General features: G+C 37.5%; 1 protein-coding gene across 2 annotated transcripts in view; it reads left to right on the forward strand.

The window, feature by feature from the left end:
* FZD6 (frizzled class receptor 6) overlaps positions 1-17,087 on the forward strand; it is a 33,232-nt gene extending 16,145 nt beyond the window's left edge. For both annotated transcript variants that reach the window (XM_075023746.1, XM_075023747.1), the window contains exons 3-7: positions 7,001-7,197; positions 9,651-10,668; positions 12,760-12,908; positions 14,177-14,605; positions 15,068-17,087. In XM_075023746.1, the coding sequence (XP_074879847.1) occupies positions 7,001-7,197; positions 9,651-10,668; positions 12,760-12,908; positions 14,177-14,605; positions 15,068-15,224 (1,950 nt within the window). In that variant the 3' untranslated portion in view covers positions 15,225-17,087. The remainder of the gene's footprint in view (positions 1-7,000; positions 7,198-9,650; positions 10,669-12,759; positions 12,909-14,176; positions 14,606-15,067) is intronic.
* Positions 17,088-21,417: the final 4,330 nt, after the last annotated feature.

Raw genomic sequence — 21,417 nt, forward strand, 5'->3', positions numbered from 1 at the left:
GGATTAAATCAACCGTGCGATACTTATGTCACTGTTTTTAATTGAAACAAATTATCATTATAAAAGTGGCTAAAGATACTGTGAAGATTAATTGTTAGTATAGCTCTGTGAGTATTAAGAGTAATTACTGCCTGTTCTTTTGAGACCATTTATACGTACCATGGTTGATGGTGGCTGTATTTCCTAAGTATCACATATGAAAGTGTGTGTATTGTGTTTAGGTTTTGAGGTTGTACTTTAATTCTATAGTGACACTTACTGGACAGCAGTTGTGTTTAAGTCTGGTACTGTAAATTATTAATCGTTAATTGTTAGTTATTAATCATAAGTGTCCTGCGAGGAGCAAGGGAGTTTGACTTAATGATGGGTCCCTTCCAACTTGAGATATTATATGATTTTAATTATTAATCATTTAGGTGAGGTGTTATTTCTTGTAAAGCAGGTAAATATTTCATGAATAACAATGTGTATCTTTAATATAGGTAGGAATCAGGAGTACACAGTGTAGTATGATTGTAGAAATTCAGATTTAAGTCCGTGTTTGCTTCCAAGATTGAAATACGCAGTTAGGTAAGTGACAAGGTTGTAATGTTGTTGCTTTAGGTCAGAAGATTCGTATCATACCATGAAACAGGTACCAATGCTTAACATTGAGACAGTTGGTGTCTCTCATTGTTGAACTTCGTTAACCTCAGTGTTAACTAGATTAACTAAGCTAAATGTTTTAACTTGGTAGCTAGACCTCAGTGGTTAGGAGAGTAGGTTGTTACTCTCTTAAGTAACTGGCTCCAATGGCTGAACAAAGGCTCTTATCTTCTGTATATGTCAGCAATTCAAGATATTTCCTGTCTCTTACAGTCAAGGTTTGCCATAGCTGATTGTAACAAATACATCAATGTTTGGATCCACTGTTTTCTGTATTATTTAAATATTTCTGTGATATTAATAAGCAGGGTGCAGGAGAACATTTTCACTTACATGTTTTGACATATGTTACCAGTTATACATCCCAACTCTAGAGACATCTGATCTTCTCTGGTAATACTTTCTCTAGGGTAAAACTGAGATGAGGTAGGACAGAGCATCTGCACTGTCTGTCTGGGATAATGAGCTTGTTTCTCTTGTGTCTTGGACTTGTAAGCCTGCTAAGCACAAAACAGAGAAGCATGCTGAGCACGAGATTCACATACAGTTCTAGGTCACAATTTACTTGTTGGCAAAGCGTGTTTAAGAGCATGTTTGCACCTAGCCATTTATTCTGTACTCTGCACCATTTGTTTTCACTCGTCTCAGTTGTGCTACTGTTTGTAGGACCACACCGTAACTGGATTTCCGAAATAGTTTGGCTTTGCTTCTGGAGAAAATATAACATAGACATACTTTGTAAAGAACCTAGGATTTACTAAGTAAGGTGTTGGTGTTTTGTTCAGTGCAGAGGATATTCCTCTCACTGACTAGTGATGTTCTACTCCTTTCAAGTGTTCAACTGTATTCACAGTCCACAGTGGGTATGTGATTGCTTCATGGGGTTCAATTCAGACCATTTTGCACTGGGAGGTTTCTGTACAGGGCACATGCCCCTCTCATAGTCTGCATTGACAATGCAGTGGAAAGTTTGCGTCCCACAGTCCTCAGTTCTTCAATGCTGTTGCTTGAGGCAATGCCTCTTCTGTTGTTACAGACTACATCATCTTTGGCTTTACAGTCGCTGTTAGTTTGTTGGGTTTGTGTTTTTTTTTTTTTTTGGTAGATTGTTAATGTATTTTAGTTTGCCTCATATTTACTGGGCTTTGTTTCCCATTGGCAGGAAGATGAGAATTTCTATTTAAGGACTTACATTGGCTTTGTGAGGCTCCATTCTTGGTTTTAAGAGTCTGGTTTCACTTTATTTTTAGCACTAGCATCACCAAATCTGCAGGTTTTTGTCCCTGTTCTTCATGTGACAGGGCAGTGGTTGCTAATGCTAGAAATGCCAAGTGCCTTGGTTTCCTGGAAGAGCCTGTTTCGTGTGATTGTGCCACCTGCGGATCCTGAACTTACTCAAGTGGAGAGGACTGTGGTACTAGATTCTCAGTTTAGTCCCAGACTTGGATGCTCAAGACATCAGTGCATGCATGTGTGCAGGTTACTCAACTAACCACTTGGGTAAAAGATGGTTGGTTGGTGGTTGAGACACCCATGGTCTAGATAATATAGCCTTGAAGCAACTGATTCTTAGTGTCAGCTTGTGATCTTGCTTTACACTTTTTGCTTACAGGCCTTGCAGCTGGAGGAGCAAATACTTTGGTTTTGGTAAGATTTTGCTTTTATGGTCCGTCAGGAAATGCAGACCTGTTATTTTCTATAATGAAACATTTCCAAATTGGCTAGCTGGAAGTGAAGCCCACATTTAAAGATACCTAATTGTTAGCAGAGTTCCAGGCACAATTCACTACCTCTTTTGCTATTCTTAAATGGTAAAAGTAGGCAGTTTCTGAAAATAAATCTGTATTTTACAGATCACATTTGTGTGTGCTTGAGGCGAAGTTTTACATTTTACACGTTTTTTTTGCTTGAGAGAACTCATTGCCTGTAAAATCTATTGGAGTTTTTTGAGGGACTCGATACATTTGTTGAAAGGGGTGGTTCAGCCAGTATATTATACTTCAGTTTGACATGGTCATAACCTACGTTTTTTAAAGAAACTATGCTGGTGACCCAATGGGGACTTTCTTTTCCAGTGCTTGCCTAAAGAACAAGAAGAAAAGTAGGAATAAATAAATGCTTTTTTACAATGAAGAGTATTAAATCATTAGCTGATAGTTTTGTCCTGTACCAAATAAATTACTAGAGTGGTTCTCCCAAGTCATCTGTACTGAAACATCTGATACACAGCTAATTCATAAATGACCTAGAAGAGGGATGGATAGTGAATTTGCTGAGAAACAAAATCGACTAGAGAGTTGCAAAAGGGTCTTGTGATAGATGCAATTGGACAATAAAATGGTAGGAGAGATTTCGGGTTGGTAAATGTGGAGTAATGAATATGGGGAAAAATAAACCCCCACTATCCATACCAGTAGGTGGGCACAGTATTATATTAGTTACTGTCACTCAGAAAAGAGTCTTTGTTGCCACTGTGGAAATGTGAGGCAGTGTTCAAATGTAGTCAAGGCAAATAGAAAGCAAAGTATATTATAACAGGAATAGAAATGAAAATTTGAAACATCATTATGCCAATGTATAAATATAGTATGTAAATGATAGCAGGATGGCAAAATGACATGGAAAACGTAGAGAGTAATGTTAGCTGTTTGTCAAAACACAAACTAGGTTGCAAAACAAGGAGTTACAGTAAACAAATAAAATGCAGTATTTTCTCAGCAGTGCCTGACTAATTATGCAATATAACTTACTGCTGTAGTATTTTACAAAGAGTATTAGTGTAAATGATTGAAAAAGGGATTAGATGTGTTCTAGGCAGAAAAGGGGTCTGTCAGTGTCTTTTCAACACAATGGTGGTGTTATTACCTGCAGCTGGCTTCCTAAACCATTGATTGTAGGAAACTGGGAGGGATGTCAGCTTATCATAGAATCGTTTAGATTGGAAAAGACCTTTAAGATCATAGAGTCCAACCATCAGTGCAACACCACCATGCCCACTAAACCATGTCCTGAAGTGCCACGTCTACACATTTTTTTAACACCTCCAAGCTTGTCTTATTATACCCTCCCCTTGCTACCAGCCAGGGTGAGAATGGGGTGGCCAGCTCAATGCGCATTTGGTCTGACTCAGAAGGTGGTCTTGTGCTTTCAGAACATCAGACCTCCTGCTCTTAACTTGTGTTCATACTTTCAGGAGTCAAAAGGTAAATATTTTTAGCAAGCTGAAAGAAATCTTGTAAGAACAACTACTTTTGCCAGCCAAGTCCTTGGATTTCTCCTCTGATTACATTACAGACGGAGCATAGCTTACTTCCTAAAATTTTGTATTTATCTGTTAAGGTAGTTTTGCATTTAAATAAAAGATGTTCTTTAAACAACAGTATTTAGCCAATGACAAAATGCTGTAGTAAAACTCTTGCAAACATTTACTTTTTGCTTGTCATCATCTGCCTCTAATATACAGTATTATTATGTAGTGATTCTTGTGATATTTTAGCTTTTAAGTATCTTCATATAACAGAAACTCTGTTAGAATGGTAAAGGTTGGTTTTACATCCTGACTTTCTTCACCAGACATTGCTTTTTTTATACTCATTTTCTGTATCAGGGGAGCAAGCTTACAGTATATAGCCTTTTTAGCTATGTTGGAAAATGCTGTTTAAAAATTGTTAGCTGCATTTCAAAATAGCTATTAAAATATCTCTGTATATAAAGTTGGTTTCATAGATATGAATGTTGTTTGTTTGTTTGTTTTTTAATTCTTTCTTTCTAGACAAAATACTGCTGTTTTACCTAAGTCTGCAAAAGCTCTTGACTGGTACCCCAAAGCTTGCTCTAGAAAATTAATTTTATTTTTTATCAACTGAGATGAACTGTGGGTGACAAAAAGGAAGAATTCATAAAAATCAAGACAATTTCTACAAGAATTACTTTGAAAAGTAAACTCCATTTCTGTAGGAGTTGTATATGACTACCCAGGCTATTATCTTTATTTTATCCTAAGGGCCAAGAAGAACAGAACTAACATATATTAACCATTGGAGCAAATAATATTTAATTGAAAAGGCAACAAGCATCATTATGCAAAGGGAATTTCATTCATTTAGGGTTAACTCCTGACTACTTTTTTCATCTGAAGCTGTGTAGCATTTAGGAAATATTCCAACTTATGGAACTGGAGCACATTATACCAGAGCTATACTTCTCTCCTTGTCATAAAATACTCAAGTCTCGGGTTCCTGCGAAGGCAGCTCCAGAGCAGACGTCCAGAGCGGGGATCAGACTTCTGTGCGCCTGCTGTAATGGCATCTGCAGATGCAGCACGCAGCCTGAGTGCTCTGAAGGATCGTGCCAACATTTTTTTGGCTTTTCATAAAGCATTTCTATGTTATTCTTGCTCTGCCTTATCTTCTCCTTTCCCCCCCACCCCACACATTCCTACATTTATTATAAAGGTCCCTTGAGGATTTGAAGATATTCCCTTTTGAAGGGGAAAATATATTTATCAAAGTCTTTTCTTTTAAACTGCATGCTCAGTAGTAAGACTTGCTCTTTGGGTATGGATGTGTGTGTGTATATATATATATATATAAGAGATACTTAAAAGCTGACAGAAGTAAGGATGCTGTTCTGGACTCAGAAGTTAATCCTTCCTTTACCAGTCATTTGTTGAATATTTGAGAGACATAGCTGTTAATGGCAAAGAATTAAATAAAATTCTTCCTGAACAAAAATCTTACTAACAGCTTTGCCTACTTTGAAAATATTGTGCAGTGTCCCTATTTATCAGCACGTTCCAAAGTGTGTTAAATATGGTTTCAGCTTTCCTGATGCATGAATTTGACTATTTATGTGTGACACAGAGATTCCTTTTCCCTGAAATACAAGAAGCGTTTCGTCAAAACGCCTGCTTAATAAGGACTTAGGGTGACATGATGCTGCAGATGGATTTCACCTTGAGCCGTGGGTTAGTTCCCTCAGAATGGTGTTCAAACTGGCTTGTTTTACTCTCATGAGCTGGGTCGGGAACGCGCGGATACTGCCGGCGTGGCAGACAGGGCAGCGAACGGCAGCCTGCAGTGGATCCGAAGCCTTGGGAACCAGCAGGGTCGGAGCCTTTCGACACGCGCGCCTCTTCCCTTCGTGTTCCGTGGGCAGTCTCTGCGGGCCCGGCGAGCGGGGCGGAGGAGCGGACCCGTTATTCCGCGCATCCCCCCGGCCCTCTTACGCATGTCAGGTGTCGCGCCCTGTGTCCTGGCAATGCGTGGCGGCCCTAGCTCATCCGTGACCTAGCATCCACGGGCCCAGAGTCACCAGCAGGTCACCGGCTGCGTGGTTGGCTTCTTCGGTTTTATTTCTGCTTGTGCTCGCTAATGCCAGGGCCTGCTTACGCAGCCCCCCAGCACCTCCCCTCCCTTCTGCTGGCACTGCTGCTTTAGAGGTGCAGCCCACCTAGAGGTACGGCAGCGCGCCTGGGGTGCTGCTAGCGTGTCGTCGCTTGCTTCCCTCAATAAGCTGCCCTTATAATGGCACAGCACTTGCAAAAATGACCGACAGCTTCTGGTTTGTCTGAAGCTTGCACACACAGCAGTATTTTGGCTAAAATAATTTTCCCTAATAATAAAGTTGATAAAATGTATTGAAGGAAGGTCGGGCTTTTTTCCTTTAAAGCCTGTCTGACTGTAAATAATGGATTGAATGAATGGGGGGGAAAAAAAGTTGCATTAAATTTCATTCTGTGAATTCTCTGCTAAGAACGGTCATCAGTTATTCACTGCCTGGTGCTCGGTAATGCAGGTAGAGAAATTCTCAGTCATGTTGAGATTTTGAAATGCAGTGTTTCAAAAATGAGGAATAATGACATTTGGACCTCATTAATCAAAAAAAGCCAAACCTCTCTAGCATGGGAGAAGATGATGAGTGCAACGTACCACTTAAGACTGAAAATGTAATTTAACAGGAACTACAGAGACAGACACACCTTTAAAAATCTCAGGCCACTTTAGAAGCTGACCGGTGAACATAGGAACTTAATGTTTTACCCTATTTTTTTTAAATCTTGCGCTTTCCTAATACCTTTCAGATTTCTAATGTTGTCAGATAGGAAGAACCAGGTTTGAATAGTTAGAGATTGGCCAAGATCCCAGGGCAGGGGCTGGGCTAGAAGTGCTAACGGAGCTTCTCACTGCTTAGACCACTGGCTTTGGTTCTTTCACAACTGCTGAGCAAACACTACTTTCTAGTATCTTTTCAAACCTGCAGGGGAACAAATGTGAGCCATAGTGAAGAAAGTTAGTTTTGATGCCTTGAATTATATTTTTAAAATTATTAACCAAAGCCTTTTTCTTTCCCCTAGCCTTTTCTTACGCTTATGAATCTTCACTGTTCACCAGATGTCCACACATTTCTGTGCAAAGCCTTTGTCCCTGCCTGCCTGGAGCAAGTTCACGTGATTCACCCTTGTCGAAGCCTCTGTGAGAAAGTGTATTCTGACTGTAAGCAGTTGATGGACACTTTTGGTATCACATGGCCTGAAGAGCTAGAATGTACCAGGTGGGGTATTTTTCATGTTGACAGGTGGTGGGGGTGACCTTTTCATATTTGACCTAGACTCAGTTGAAAATCTGAGGCAGGATGTTAAATACTACCTTGCTGTAGCTTCCTCATCCCTGGTGACCCTATAGTGCTTATGCATAGGACTACTTTTTTTATTAAAACTTTTTAATTATTCAAATGATCACCTACGTTTCCTGCTTGTGACTTTTTTACAACAAAGTTCTACAGCGGTTCTTTTCAGTATTCAGATCCTTGCTAAAAGAAGCTTTTTACTGTAAGTTTCTTAAAATTTAAAATATTAAATGTTACAGTGTAGATTTTGCTTTGGTTTCTGATCTCTAAACTAGGGATGGTCATACTTACTTCATGGGGGTTTTATAAGTAATTGCTCACAAAATAATGAAATATAAAAACATTCTGTATTTGAAGAGACACAGAGCATTAAATAGTAGAAGCCATATCTTGCTCCTAACCGCTTAAATGTGCAAATTCAATCTTGTGTTGTTTTTCCTGTACTGCCTGCCAGAAGTCTCTTTTTTTAAAATTTCACCTTTTTCTCAAAGGTGTTCACAGGTCTGTTCCAGAGACAAGACCGTTAATACTACATTTGGGGAAAAGATGAGTCTATATATGTTAAACGGAAACCACGGAAAACACTCCAGTGTAATCTTCTTGAGAATCTGACCTTCAGCTGCAGATATTTATAAATTATTAAGGCCAGATAGTTAGGATTTTTTAACACACATCAGGGCAAGAAGTACAGGGAAGGAGCAGAGAGTGGAAACTCAAGTCATTTTGCTAACCCCCATGCAGTTGCTAATCTGTAATAGGGCTGATGGAGAGCTAGGACTGTAGTCCTGTGCCATGATCTCTGGTAGAAATCCGTATTGGAGTGAATATGACAGATGGTATTAATGCCATTTCCCTTAATTCTGCAGAAAAATTGAAGTTGTGGCGTTTTAAAACAAGAAGGGATCAACTTTTCCCATCTGGTGTGAGCTTCTGTGCAATAGTAGTGCCACTCAGAGGAGCAAATGTCTTCAAGAATTGTTTTGAAAAATTAGGAAAGATTACGAGTGAAGCCAGTTACTCAATGTATCTTTCAAATGACATCTTAGGTCAAATTACATTTTTGCAGGAATCACTGCAGCTTTGAATTATTCTATTACTGCTAGCATTTAATGAAGATGAACCTGCTCTGTTCATACATGAAATGATGTCTCCCCAATAGCCGGTACAGAGAAGTCCATGTAATGCAGGATGTTCTTAAAACAGCAGATGTTCTCCTGCTGGAGCCCATGGAAGAGGAGCTGGTGTGAGGATGGGCACTAACTGGAATCCTGAGATTCACACTCTTGTATTCTTACAGATATACATAATGCCTATTAAGACATGGGAGACTAAAGTCCGCATTGGTGCCGTGCATACTGGTCTGGCCCATGGTTAATGAAAAAATCTGCTACAGAATCAGTTTTCTTAATGATTGGTCTGGATTTATTTGGACAGCATGATAATGCAGAGAAACAAAGAACTGAAGTTTTTTTGCTCAAGCAGAGCTTGGAAACTGACATCGAGGGACTTATAGTAGCATTTGACAAAGAACATTTTGAGATAACAGAATCTTACTTTAAAAGCTAGAATGCAAAGCTTGTTCTTTTAAAATACGTGCTTAAACTTGGAATGCATATAAATATAAATCCCATTTTGAGTAAATGCTTACCTGTTTGAGTTATACTTACATCAGCTAGTTTGAAGGTATGTCTAACACTGCTAATACTGTGTTAACCATATAAAAAGGTCGCGTATTGTGTCCAATTAAATGTTTGAGCAAGTGAGTCTTGAGCAATTTTTAAATGAATATTATGGAGCTAGAAAAAAAATTGCTAAAATGGTGACCTTTTTTACAATGCTTATCTTTTCTGCTTTTGTCTTTTTCAGTTAGATGGTTTTATAGTTGTCGACAATGAAATATTACTATAACATAAAAAATTATAATAATAATCATACAGTAGTCATCAGTTAATTCTAGATACTGTCAGCCTTCTTTCTTTGTTCCTTGATTGAAGCTTGCATTTGACAAGTGTTTTGTCTCCAACAGTCTACTGTTACCCAGCTTTAAAAAAAACAGCTACTGTAAATATTTTTATGTACATATGTAAAAGTTTAGTAGAATTTAAGACTCTAAATTGCAATCTGTGTAGTGTTTCGTAAGCATTAAAACAACAACCAGAGAACAACAGTTAAATAGCTGTTTGAATAGTCTTCTAAACTGAAAATATTTGAAGTCTGTTTTTTAAAATGATGCCTGATTTTTTTTCATATAATGCACATTTTGCATTATCTACAAAATTTAACAGTGCTTAGAATCAGATTTTTTTCATATTTCTAAGAAGTAATCATAGTGAGAATGACGGGTATTAAGATATTTCCTCTTCTGTTTATTTATGTAGACTAGTCAATTGTGATGAGACTGTTCCTGCCACAGCTGCTGTAACTACAAACATACATGGAACTCAGAAGACCCCAGGCCAGACCCGAAGGGATTATGGATTCTGGTGTCCACGACACCTACACACTACCAATGGACAAGGCTACAAGTTTCTAGGAATTGATCAGTGTGCACCCCCATGTCCCAATATGTACTTCAAAAATTATGAATTGGATGTTGCGAAAAGCTTCATTGGAATAGTTTCAATCTTTTGTCTTTGTGCTACGCTTTTCACATTCCTGACTTTTCTGATTGATGTTAAAAGGTTTAGGTACCCGGAGAGGCCGATCATATATTACTCCGTCTGTTACAGCATAGTCTCTCTAATGTACTTTATTGGATTTTTACTTGGGAACAGAACTGCCTGTAACGAGGCAGATGATAAGTTAGAAATTGGTGAAACAGTTGTTCTTGGCTCCCAAAACAAAGCCTGTACTGTCCTTTTCATGGTTTTGTATTTTTTCACTATGGCAGGAACTATATGGTGGGTGATTCTTACAATCACTTGGTTCCTGGCAGCGGGAAGAAAATGGAGCTGTGAAGCTATTGCACAAAAGGCCATGTGGTTCCACGCAGTTGCTTGGGGAATACCTGGTTTTCTAACCATTATGCTCCTTGCAATGAACAAAGTTGAAGGGGACAATATCAGTGGAGTCTGTTTTGTGGGTCTCTACGATCTGGATGCCTCTCTGTACTTTGTGCTTTTGCCGTTGTGCCTTTGTGTTTTTTTTGGTCTCTCTCTTCTTTTAGCTGGTATTATTTCTTTAAATCATGTGCGGCAAGTCATACAGCATGATGGCAGAAACCAGGAGAAGCTAAAGAAATTTATGATCCGAATCGGAGTTTTTAGTGGTTTATACTTGGTGCCTCTTGTAGCACTTCTTGGATGTTACATCTATGAACTGGTGAACCGGAAAATCTGGGAAACGACTTGGGTATTTGACCACTGTGACCAGTACCATATTCCTTGTCCTTATCAGGCAAGTAGCAGTTTCCTTTATAAATAATACTTGAAATTTAATTAACAAAAACCCTTATGCATCATCGTGTCTGCCATGTGGTTAGTAAATTATTTTCACATTAAGTAATCAGTTCATGAACATGCACTGATTAGTTTCTTTTTAAGTCAAAATAGGTGGTATGGTACTTTTGCTTTGAAATTTTTCCCTAATCAAGTTGACAGCACTCAGCAATTAAATTCCAACTCACCACTCTAAACGGAATATATAATCTTTGTGATATTTGAACTTCATGTTACAAATTGTGTTGAGGGAGGATCATTCTTTACAGTGTCTGTTCCTAAAGGTAGTTGCTCAGTATTTGGGTGCATAGCTCAGTATCAAAGTACCTAAGGTGAATTTTCATCAATTTCAGTTGCAGCTGAAATAATGATTCTTGAAAATTGAGTCTAAATTGGATTTAAAGTGTTGCTTATAACCATAGTTTTAAAATCACTCTCGTCTTTTTTTTCTTCAAAGTGTAGAAGTGTAAAACACTTGAAATTACAAAACAAATTTCCAGTATATTTTTTCCATGATAGCTGTCATTTGCAGGCTGATTTTCAGTAATGTGAAGAAATCTTTAAAAAAAACCAACCAAACAAAAAGCAAGTAAAAACAAAACAAAAAAAACCCAAACAACCCAACAGCACTTTAAATTGCAGAGCTGTTTGTATTTAACATTTGACTCTTTAAAAAACCACTTCCTTGGAAAGGCTTTTAAAGTGAATCTGCCCATGTTCAGTACTCTATGGATTTAATCTTTTGTAAGTACATAAAAATCCCTGCAATCGCAAGTAATTTGTGGTTTGTTTCTTTCCATTTAAGAACAAATATAAAACAAGACTCCATCACTAAGAGAAATGCGAGTGTCTCATGTCATCTTTCATTGCTTTGCACTTACCATCTATGTTTTTACTGCAATAAACTATGATTAAAAAGAGGAGTATAAACACAGGCACTATGGAATGATAAAGCTTGATCCTGCTGCATTCTTAAACATCCTCTATATCCTCTGTATTGAAGTCAGTGTAAGCTGAGAGTAGCACAGCTCACAGACTTCTTGGTTATTTTTGCTTCCATTACCATTCTTAATGAGTGCACTTTGTCTTCAGTGGGTTTTAAACTGAGCTCTGTATCAACCTAAGTCGTCCAAAATACACAAGGCTGAAAACAAGGCTTTTATGCTTTTCAAAAAACCCACTTGTTTTGTAGTGCTTAAATATAACAGCTTGGCATAATAACACAGAAAGGGCATGTATTCTCAGCCTTTAATTAACCCATTGGAAAGAGTAAATAGCAACAGGGAATGTTACACAGACATACCTAATGGGATCTGTCCCTATAACAAACAGCGTGTGCTAACTGTGGAGTAGCTTAAAGTGGCATGCTCGGCTTTGGCTTACCTGAACGAGCTTGTAGACTTTTATTACATTGGCCAGATCAAAACCAAATAAAAACAAACTTCAGTTTAAGTAGCTAATGTTACCTGGCTAACAAAAGCAGTGACTTTCATAGATGGGACTCGCAGATAAGCCAGGTAACGTAAATTAAATTTGCAGCATGGGAGCAGGAGATAATAATCTCTTACTGAGTTATATGTCTCAGCTCCTATGATCCTGTTCTGCAAATAGGTGGATTAATTTTGCAATAAACAGAAAACTACTATGTAGTTCCCTGCGGCTCCTTGACGATGCTGTCTAATCTGATTAACTCCCAACTCATCCACTTACTGTTTCTTTTAAGTTGAAGGGATAAATCTTATACATACAAACTATTTCTGAAGAACATGTTTACTAATACTATTACCCCCCAAATTATGTTTCCTTTCAATTTAAAAGAAAAATATTTCCTTCTGACTAATCTCCTCTCTGTGTATTCAGCTGTAGACATTAACCAGGTCTGACTTGACTGTACACGTCTAACATTTGTCCACAGTACAAGCCTCAACAAAGAACAGCAGCCGTAAGAGAAAGTCTCTCTTTTACATAATTTGTTTGTTTTCTGCATTTAAAAAATTAATCAACAAGTACATTTTCTTCTTTGCATTTATTAAACTTTGTTATCTTATAGGCAAAGGCACTAGCAAGACCAGAAATATTTTTGTTTCTGATGAAATATTTGCTGACATTAATTGTTGGCATATCTCCAGTCTTCTGGGTGGGGAGTAAAAAGACCTGTTCTGAATGGGCCAATTTCTTCAACAGAAACCGCAAAAGAGAGTAAGAACAATTTTTTATTCCTGTTTTTTAAAGTGTATAGTTTAAGATGAGTTGGATTTCAGACATGTTTCTTTAAATATAGGTCAGGTAATCAAAATGTTGTCCTTGGGCCCTTCCTTTTTCAGAGTCTTAATGCTGCATATGGGCATCAGCAAAATTCCATTGGAGTCTGTGGAAGTTTTACATATGTGATGACTTTTTGACAACATTTTCAGAAGATAGAAAATATTTTCCTCTGCTGATCTGTTCTCTTTCATAGAGCAGAAGACATATTGTTGTGTTTAGCATTGGCTAATAAATCTCTAGTTTCCAGTTGAATGAGGGAAGATAATTTCAGCCATCAATTTAGATCTTTTCACGTGTTCATTTGGCACAGTACTTAGCTGTGTTTACTATCATGCAGTAAAAACATCCTCTGCTTTTCTCCTCTGCCAGGCTTGTCTTATTTTAAAATTAATTTTCATTGACCTATCTTTAGTATCACTTTTATTGTATTAATCTACCGTTCCTCATTTTTTTCTGAAACAGAATAATTCAGTTTTATTACTTGATTTTAGTAAATTTGTATCTATGGATTTAAACAGATTATAAATGTCATCTCCATTTCTTGTAGTCATTTTTTCCATTACTTTTTTTTTTCCTTGATTATTTCTTTTTAGAGTATCTGTGTTACTCGTAAATTATACTGTGGGTTTAGATGTTTTCATTTCTTTGGATTTCCCAAGGCAGCAGTCCTTAAGCTCCTTTTATTTTACATCTACATTCCTTGAGGGTGAGCTTATAGCTTCCTTTCCCTCTCCCCTCTTTTTCCATTTCCTGTATAATTTTTCGTGTGTTTCAGATGTTAACTGCTTTCAGCTATAAGAATTTAAAAATAACAAAGTCAATTTTGTAATGTTTACCTTTTTTTCCACTTGAACGAGGTTTACTTTACATAAAGTTAATTTGGTAATACAGCTGCTTATGAGCTAATCCTGCTTTCTTCTCTTAGATGATTAATCTACTGAAGTCATTGGACCTACTTGCAGAAGTAAGAAATGTAGAAATCTGCTTTATTTAATTGTTCCACAGACACAATTACTTTGGAGCCATTATGATCAGATTTTTTTCTCTTTTCACATGTAATTTTCTCCCTCGTGTTCGGTAACATCCAGCTCAGATTGCATCTTTGGTTGCTATTCTTCCACATTTTTTTGTGTATGAAGCTATATTACATTGTATCTAGGGTTATCCTCTTCATTCAGTTACACGCTTGTATTTTCTTTCAGTCCAATCAGTGAGAGTCGAAGAGTGCTGCAGGAATCATGTGAATTTTTCTTGAGGCACAATTCCAAAGTTAAACATAAAAAGAAGCACTACAAATCAACTTCACACAGATTGAAAGTCATTTCGAAGTCAATGGGGACTAGTACAGGTGGCACAACAAATCATGGAACTTCTGCAGTAGCAATCACTAATCATGATTACTTAAGCCAAGAAACTGTTGCAGAAATTAAAACCTCTCCAGAGACATCTGAGAAAGAGATAGAGGCAGACGGAACGTCAGCCCAAAGAGTTGAGGAAGATGAAAACAGTGGAGATCAAATGTTATCTGGTTCTAAACTGACCGTGGATCAGGTGGAAAAAAGAAACAAAGCAGATAGCACATGTGATATGAGCAGCTTGGCTGAGAGTATGAAGAGAGTAGGTGAGGGAAGGTAAGGCTCCTTAACTCAGTCTTTTGCTTGTTTATGAGTATTGCCACTATTTTTGTACATTTTCTATTTCTTCTCTCTGAAGAATCACTATACTCTCAGTATACAATTAACCCTCAGTAAGTGTCAAGAGTACTGTAATTCTTACAAACTGTTTCATATGGGCTATTTTATATTTTTGTAAGATTCTTCTTTTCCTTTTAAGCATTGAGTGCTGGAGCTTCAACTTGTAGGATATTCTCGTATTGTTGAACAGTGACCCTCAAGAAATCGGTGGCTGCAATGCAATCATTTTGAGAGGTGACCCTAAGCTTGGAAGAGTATACAGAACTGTATTGTGTTCTCTTGAAAAGAGTATAGCTTAAGATATATTATAATTTCATTGCTAAAAATGTTTTTTTTTTTCCAGTGTAATGCACTGTGCTTAAAATTGACTCCCTGTGTTTTATTTTTCATTACTTACAGAATAACTCCTAAAAATGATTTTGTTGAATCTCCTCCATTACAAAGCAGCTGTTCCCAAATACCTGATGTCTCTCAGTCAGCTTCCGTATCACTACTTGTCTACTCAGCTTCAGACACCAGAAGAGAGTTGGATTCAGGAAACAGTTCAAACCCTTGAAAGATTGAAATTTTATATGAACATTTTCAATGTATAAAACCGATACGGATTCTGTGTTACACTGGAAGTAACGGATATTCTGTGCCTTATTAAAAAACACACATATCTTGCTTTGCACTTAAAGAATGTTAAGTTTTGTTGTGGGGGGCAGCTAGCAATAATGTACTATATTTAATCCTATCCAGGAATAATGGAAATTGAAGTTCTCTAGGACATGGCTGGACTGACTAGCAGTAATTTAAGAAAAAGACGAAAGAAACAAATATTATTCCCAGTATAAAGAACACTTTGTAATGAATTGCATTAAAATAATGCTTGGAAAGCACTCTTACTTTTCAAGGCATAAAAGTTCTGTCTGCATCTTTGATATTTTTCAAAACTTGTTAATTTTTTTCTCTACTGTGTCTTAAACAGCAGTATCACTTAAATAAGGGATACACAAATTTATAAATACTCTAAATTATGTGTCATGATGTATCAATTATAGCACTGTTTTGTGGTAGCTTGTACACTGAATATGAAAGGGAATCTGGAATTATGGTGATTTATTTTGTACATAAAAATGAATTTTGTAAATAACTGACTGCATAAGGTCAATATTTAGAACTACTGTTTTGTATGTATTGTACAAACTTGGTAAAGTTAACATGCTTCCATTAGGTTGTTACTAAAGTCAACAGTCCTGTGATGATCAGACAATGTTACTTAGTTCTGAGTAAAGCAGATTGTGCCTTTATATATAACATGCACCATACACTGTGCATTTGGGGCAAGACTGGTCAGACATCTGTGCATCCTGTTACAGGGATCATGCCTTAGATGCAGCACTGCTTCAGAAAAATGCTTCTTGGAGCCCCTCCTGGTGTGGTGTTCCAGTGCATCATGCCAAAGAAGAAGACACTTCAGATCTCTCACGGCATGGGGGACAGAATCTGAAGTATACACTTTGCGGTTTTTTACTGAGCTGCAGTGAAATTATATGTTTCACGTTGTTTCTATGCAAGTAACTTAATTTTTTAGAATTCCGTAGGGAAACATCTTGCAGAAAATAAACTGTTGAGTTATTAATATACAGGCTTGTTTAACAATATATTTACTTAAAAGAAGACCTTAATACTTTTTCTACAAAGCTTAATTTTCTATATGCTACAGCAATATATTTTCTTTAAATCAAAAAGGCCTTAATACATGTAGCCTTCCTTATGATAGGGTGGTTCTCAAGAGCAAGTACTACTGACACGGATAAGAATTTCATTGTTTGGCTCTTAAGAAATCCTGGCTCCAATGAAGTCAATGTGATTTATTGCTTGAGATAATTTGGAGCCAGGATTTTGCTGTTTTCTAAACCTGAATGTCAATGGCTTTTGTAAGACTGTTCAGTATCTTGATTACTAATAAAAATATTTCTCAATATTTTGATATTATGCAGAGAAATTGTGTTCCAATTTGGGCAGCATTCATGGTGGTGCTTTCAGCAATCAAGCAAAATTGCATGGGTCAAAGGTCATGTAAATGCTGAATCAACAGGAACTACAGTTCTGATAAACCAAAATTATTTGTTTTATCCATTGTGTATTAAAAATTGAATGTATTTACCTTTATATTGCAGCATCTGCATTTTAGCATTTGTAATTTATTGCCTTAAATAGGACATGTTATTTCTTTTATTATTTCCCCATTAAAAATATACAGAATTCTTACTGCTGAGAAAGTGAGAAAGATCCAAAAAATCTCCTGTGAAAATGCACACTAAGTACCCTTCATTGTTGTAGTCATGTTTGTAAACGGGTAACTTTATATACATGTTCAGTAGTTTTGTTATTACTGTCTTTGTTCGTAATAAAATATCCTGTTGTATAGTAAGAGTTTCTGAGTTTATATTTCTTATTAACTAGATGTAGCATGTTTGTTGCTCTATTACTGTAGTATTTTTGCACCTAAGACACTTGAATGTATTTTTTTTCTTAGAGCTGTGTGAGGTAATAAGTATTGCAGTGTTTTTATCCCTCCTGAATGAGAAACTGAGACAGAACAATGGTGGGAATTGTTCACTTGAACACGGAGAGTTATGAAAGAATGAAAAACTGAACCAGGTCTTTCATCCTAAGGTTTAGAGCATTCTTTCTTTCATGACTTCTAGTTAAAGACCTCCTTTAGATTACATAAACTACGTATTTCCACACTATGCGCTTGCTGCAACCTTAAAATGTTGATACACATCTTTATTTAATATTACTCCTTTTTTCAGGTAGTTCAGAAGGTCACTGCTCTAAAAAAGATTAATACAAAGTAAATCTGAAGATACAGCAATACTGTGGGTTTAAAAATTGATACATTTTCAAAGAACTGTGAAATTCTAAGCAGTAATCATAACATTCATTGGAAGTGAAATGCATCAGTGGTAGATGGAGACTGTAGCACTTGTGTGTTCCCATGCTGCTGTACCAGAAATAACATACAGGCTGTGAATTCCCAAGGTGACCTTTATAGCTAAAGAGATTGTGGTCTCTGGACGCTTTAACCTTGAAATACCCAAGTAGTAACTGGAAAGTTAAACAGCTATTTGAATGCCCACAAAAATGATGGAGGGGAAGAAACTGGAAGAAAAGAGGTGCAGAGATGAGTCAGGGTATGGAAGACTGCTGTACAGTGATGGACTGCAGAGAAGCTCATAAACAGTTTATCTTAACAAAAGGTGTTTAGGTTATTTGCTTTCATCTGTTATCTGACCAAAGTTAAAACTGAAAATAAGCAATTGATATTAAATGGGCTTTTCTTAAACTGCAAGAATAACTTCTTACTGGAACATCATCATCAATTGAAGTCATTTAATCGAGACTGGCTATCTTCTGAAAGATGCTCTATAAATCCAACAATTTAAAAGATTGGTACAGTCATTTTAGTCTTGTATCCTGCCTTTGTTTGCAGAACGCTAAAATAAAGGGTACTGACAGCTTCTCCAAGCCTTAAAATATGTGTGCCAAATGGTCTTTTACTTCCCGTCTTTCTCTTAATGGATCTCTCATAAATCACTTCAAAGCATGCATTACACTGAGTTTTCAGGTTGCATATAAAATCTTTCAAAGGACAAGATAAATTTAACATACTAAATCATATTTGATTTATGATATAAACAGCACCTGAAATTACTAATACAGTAGTTTTATGCTACATGTCATGTATACTGTATTTTACCGTCCTATTTTCCTAAATTTTTTTAGTGAAAACAGGTAAAGTTTACCTGGAGTATAAAATAAATCTATGCACATATTTGGAAAAAAAACAATCCAAGTTTGTAAAACTAACCCGGGATATGGAAAAAATGATTATTTTGTTTGTAGCATTTAAAAGGATAATAAGAAAAATTTCTGCAGTATTTAAAACCTCTTTAAATCTTTTTGCTTTTTGAAACTTAAACAATTCGGGAATGGAGCACTAATAAGCTGAAGCAGCATACGGTTTTCTGACAATTGTTCAAATGATTTACAGAGAACTGTAGGTCCTTTTTCTTTACAGGATACAGAATATACTTGGTTTAAAGACAGTCAAATCCAGTTGAATTTCAGAAGCAAAAATAAAAAAAAATTTAAATATGAAAAGTTGATCTTCTTTAATAAAAATAAGTTCAGCATTCTGCAAAGCATCGAAAAATGCAGTAGCTGAATAGAATGAGGAATCACGTTTCCCTTTGAAGTTTGACCACCCGGTCTCAGTGTGCAATTTCAGAAGGCTGCACATCAAAGGAGAAATGCTACATCCCTCCCTTGACACTGGCCACTTGTTGAATTGGTCTTTGAAGGTGTCTGACAGCTCGCTGTTTGGCTGCATTCACTGGTAAAGATCTCTGCCAGTATTAACCACTGGTATTTGCAGTAATTTCGATGTCTGGCACCAAAGGCATTTTAGAGTCTCATGGGAATAAATGTTATTTCCTGTGCATTACCTACTTTTGCACTTATTCTTTCACTCTTATTTTTGTCATACTTATCTTACTTACCTTTTTTTTAATGGACTAGAGTTTAACTGTAATTAAAGGAGTTGGGCAACCTATACCACACCTTCATGAGCTGTCTGCTTTGGATCTCTAGAAGCAGAGCTCAGAGTATCTTTCTGATGTAAGTCTTTGAAATTCACTTCTGTATATTAACTGGATTTTACTTCCTATTAAAAAGCACTTGAGATGCAAAGTATAATTAAAAGATTAAAAACATGCCAGGACATTTATATCTGAGCTCTTCATTAATGCTTGTTCCCCCTATTTCAATTTTGTTCATCAAAACTAAAATAAAAGTTTGCTTTATTTCAGGTCTTACTAGTTAAAATAATGACAAACATGAGTTATCTTTAAAGATACAAAGATCTTCTTTAAATGGCTCACAGCTGGTTTCTCAGCGCAAACAGGAGCGGGAGAGGAGAATGGTTTCTGCAAGAAGAGCTGTGTGGAAGAAAGCAGTTTGGGGGGAAGGGAAGCGCTAAATGGGCACTCGGTACTGGGTGTAGGTGAACTGGAGGGACACTGGTCTGCAGCCTAGAGAGCACACTGTCAGGTGTGGCCGTGTAGGCATGAGAGAACTTCAGGTGTTTTAAGTGGAGAGGAGTACACTGATATTTTAGGACTCACTCTTGACTTATAGGGTGAAGAGAAACGGCAAGAAGGAATTTTACTTCCATTAAGTAGGTTTGTAAGTCACAGAATTACACCAAAGGGATCGACGTGGCCACCAAAGGGATCTTAACAGGAAAAAGGATGTTCCATGTTGGCCGTGTATGAAGGATGACCAAAGTATCTATATTTTTATGAAGATAAATTGCATCCCAGTTTATCTTCCTGATGTTCTGCCTGACCATATGAAACTGGGTCACAAGAAATTATACAGGTACAAAAATAAGATACTGCCAGATAAGGTCCCGGAGGAAATGATTAGCAAGTTAGTTAATTAGTCGATGGCTTAAGCTAGCTGGGAAGCTGCATTCTCTCCACACCCACCTCTAGCAATATCACACCTACTATCCAAGAGTGCATGCAAGTCTTGATTGACCCAGCCAAAGACGGAGGATTTGAGGATGCTGAAACAGCTGAACAGGTTTCTTGGCACTGGGTTTAGGTCACTGATGTTGCCCACTGGACACAGTCCTCTCTGGGGCTTGGTCTCCTTCCAGACTCCTACGGGCAGGGCTGCGATCCAGACTTCCAACTAAAGACCGAGGGGATGCACTGCAGGGATTAACAATGCAGACATGTATCATTCCGTGAAACGTGAAAAGGTGTTACTGACAGGGGTGTGACATGCCAGTGAGCGGATGAGATGCAAATGTGTTGGGCTGGCTGAAGTTGGGACTCGCCATGGAAATTAACTGGAGCTCTTTTCCTGTGATCGTAGTGGGCAAGATCATCCTGAGAATGGACACTGTGAGAGAAGCTGATAGTTGGGATGGGATTCTCTATGGAGAGAAATGGAAAATCACCAAGCCAATAGGAAAACCCAAGAAAGCACACCTGATAAAAAACAAGCGAGGTCTTTGCTTTTTAAATTAATATAACCTCAACAGCTTTAGATATTTTTAGGGCACCCATATGAAAGTTTCCCTACTTGACAATGAGAAATTGTGAACTTGTAAATGAGATTTTTAATCAACCAAGAGGTGCTGTAATTACAGCAAAGGTACAAGGACAGAAGTAAGGAAACCACGCTAGAAACAAAGTCATGCCTCACAAAAGCATAGTTAGATGAGCACCTCATGTAAAAATAGTAACTCAAAGATGGACTTGAACAGGCATTTTTCTTCATGGGAACCTCTTGGTCTTTTGCTGTTCTGGCCAAACACCATTTCATCTCCATGTGAGCCAGGGATTCAGTCTTGTGCTTGATCCTTTTTTCCAGTGCCACTGCACTAGTCAGTTGTTGATGCAAGTCAAATAAGATTTCTCTTTTAGCATATATAATAATTTTAATGCAAGAGTTTATCTGTTGAAGTATCCTCGAGGCTAGGTGTGGGATGACCCCACTGAAACGCTCGTGGTGAACCTCTCTGACAGTGCCCGACCCAGCAGCCCCTGTGAAGAGTGGGTCACCAGTGACCAGAGGAGGTAGGTGCTGCCCCGAAGCTCCGCAGCCCTGCTTGCAGCAAGCCATGGCGCTGCTTCGCTGAGGTCAGGCCACCTGGGGGGACAGCGTGGATGTGAGAAGCCGGG

Source organism: Buteo buteo, chromosome 3 (genome assembly GCF_964188355.1).
Source record: "Buteo buteo chromosome 3, bButBut1.hap1.1, whole genome shotgun sequence".
Lineage (NCBI taxonomy): Eukaryota > Metazoa > Chordata > Aves > Accipitriformes > Accipitridae > Buteo > Buteo buteo.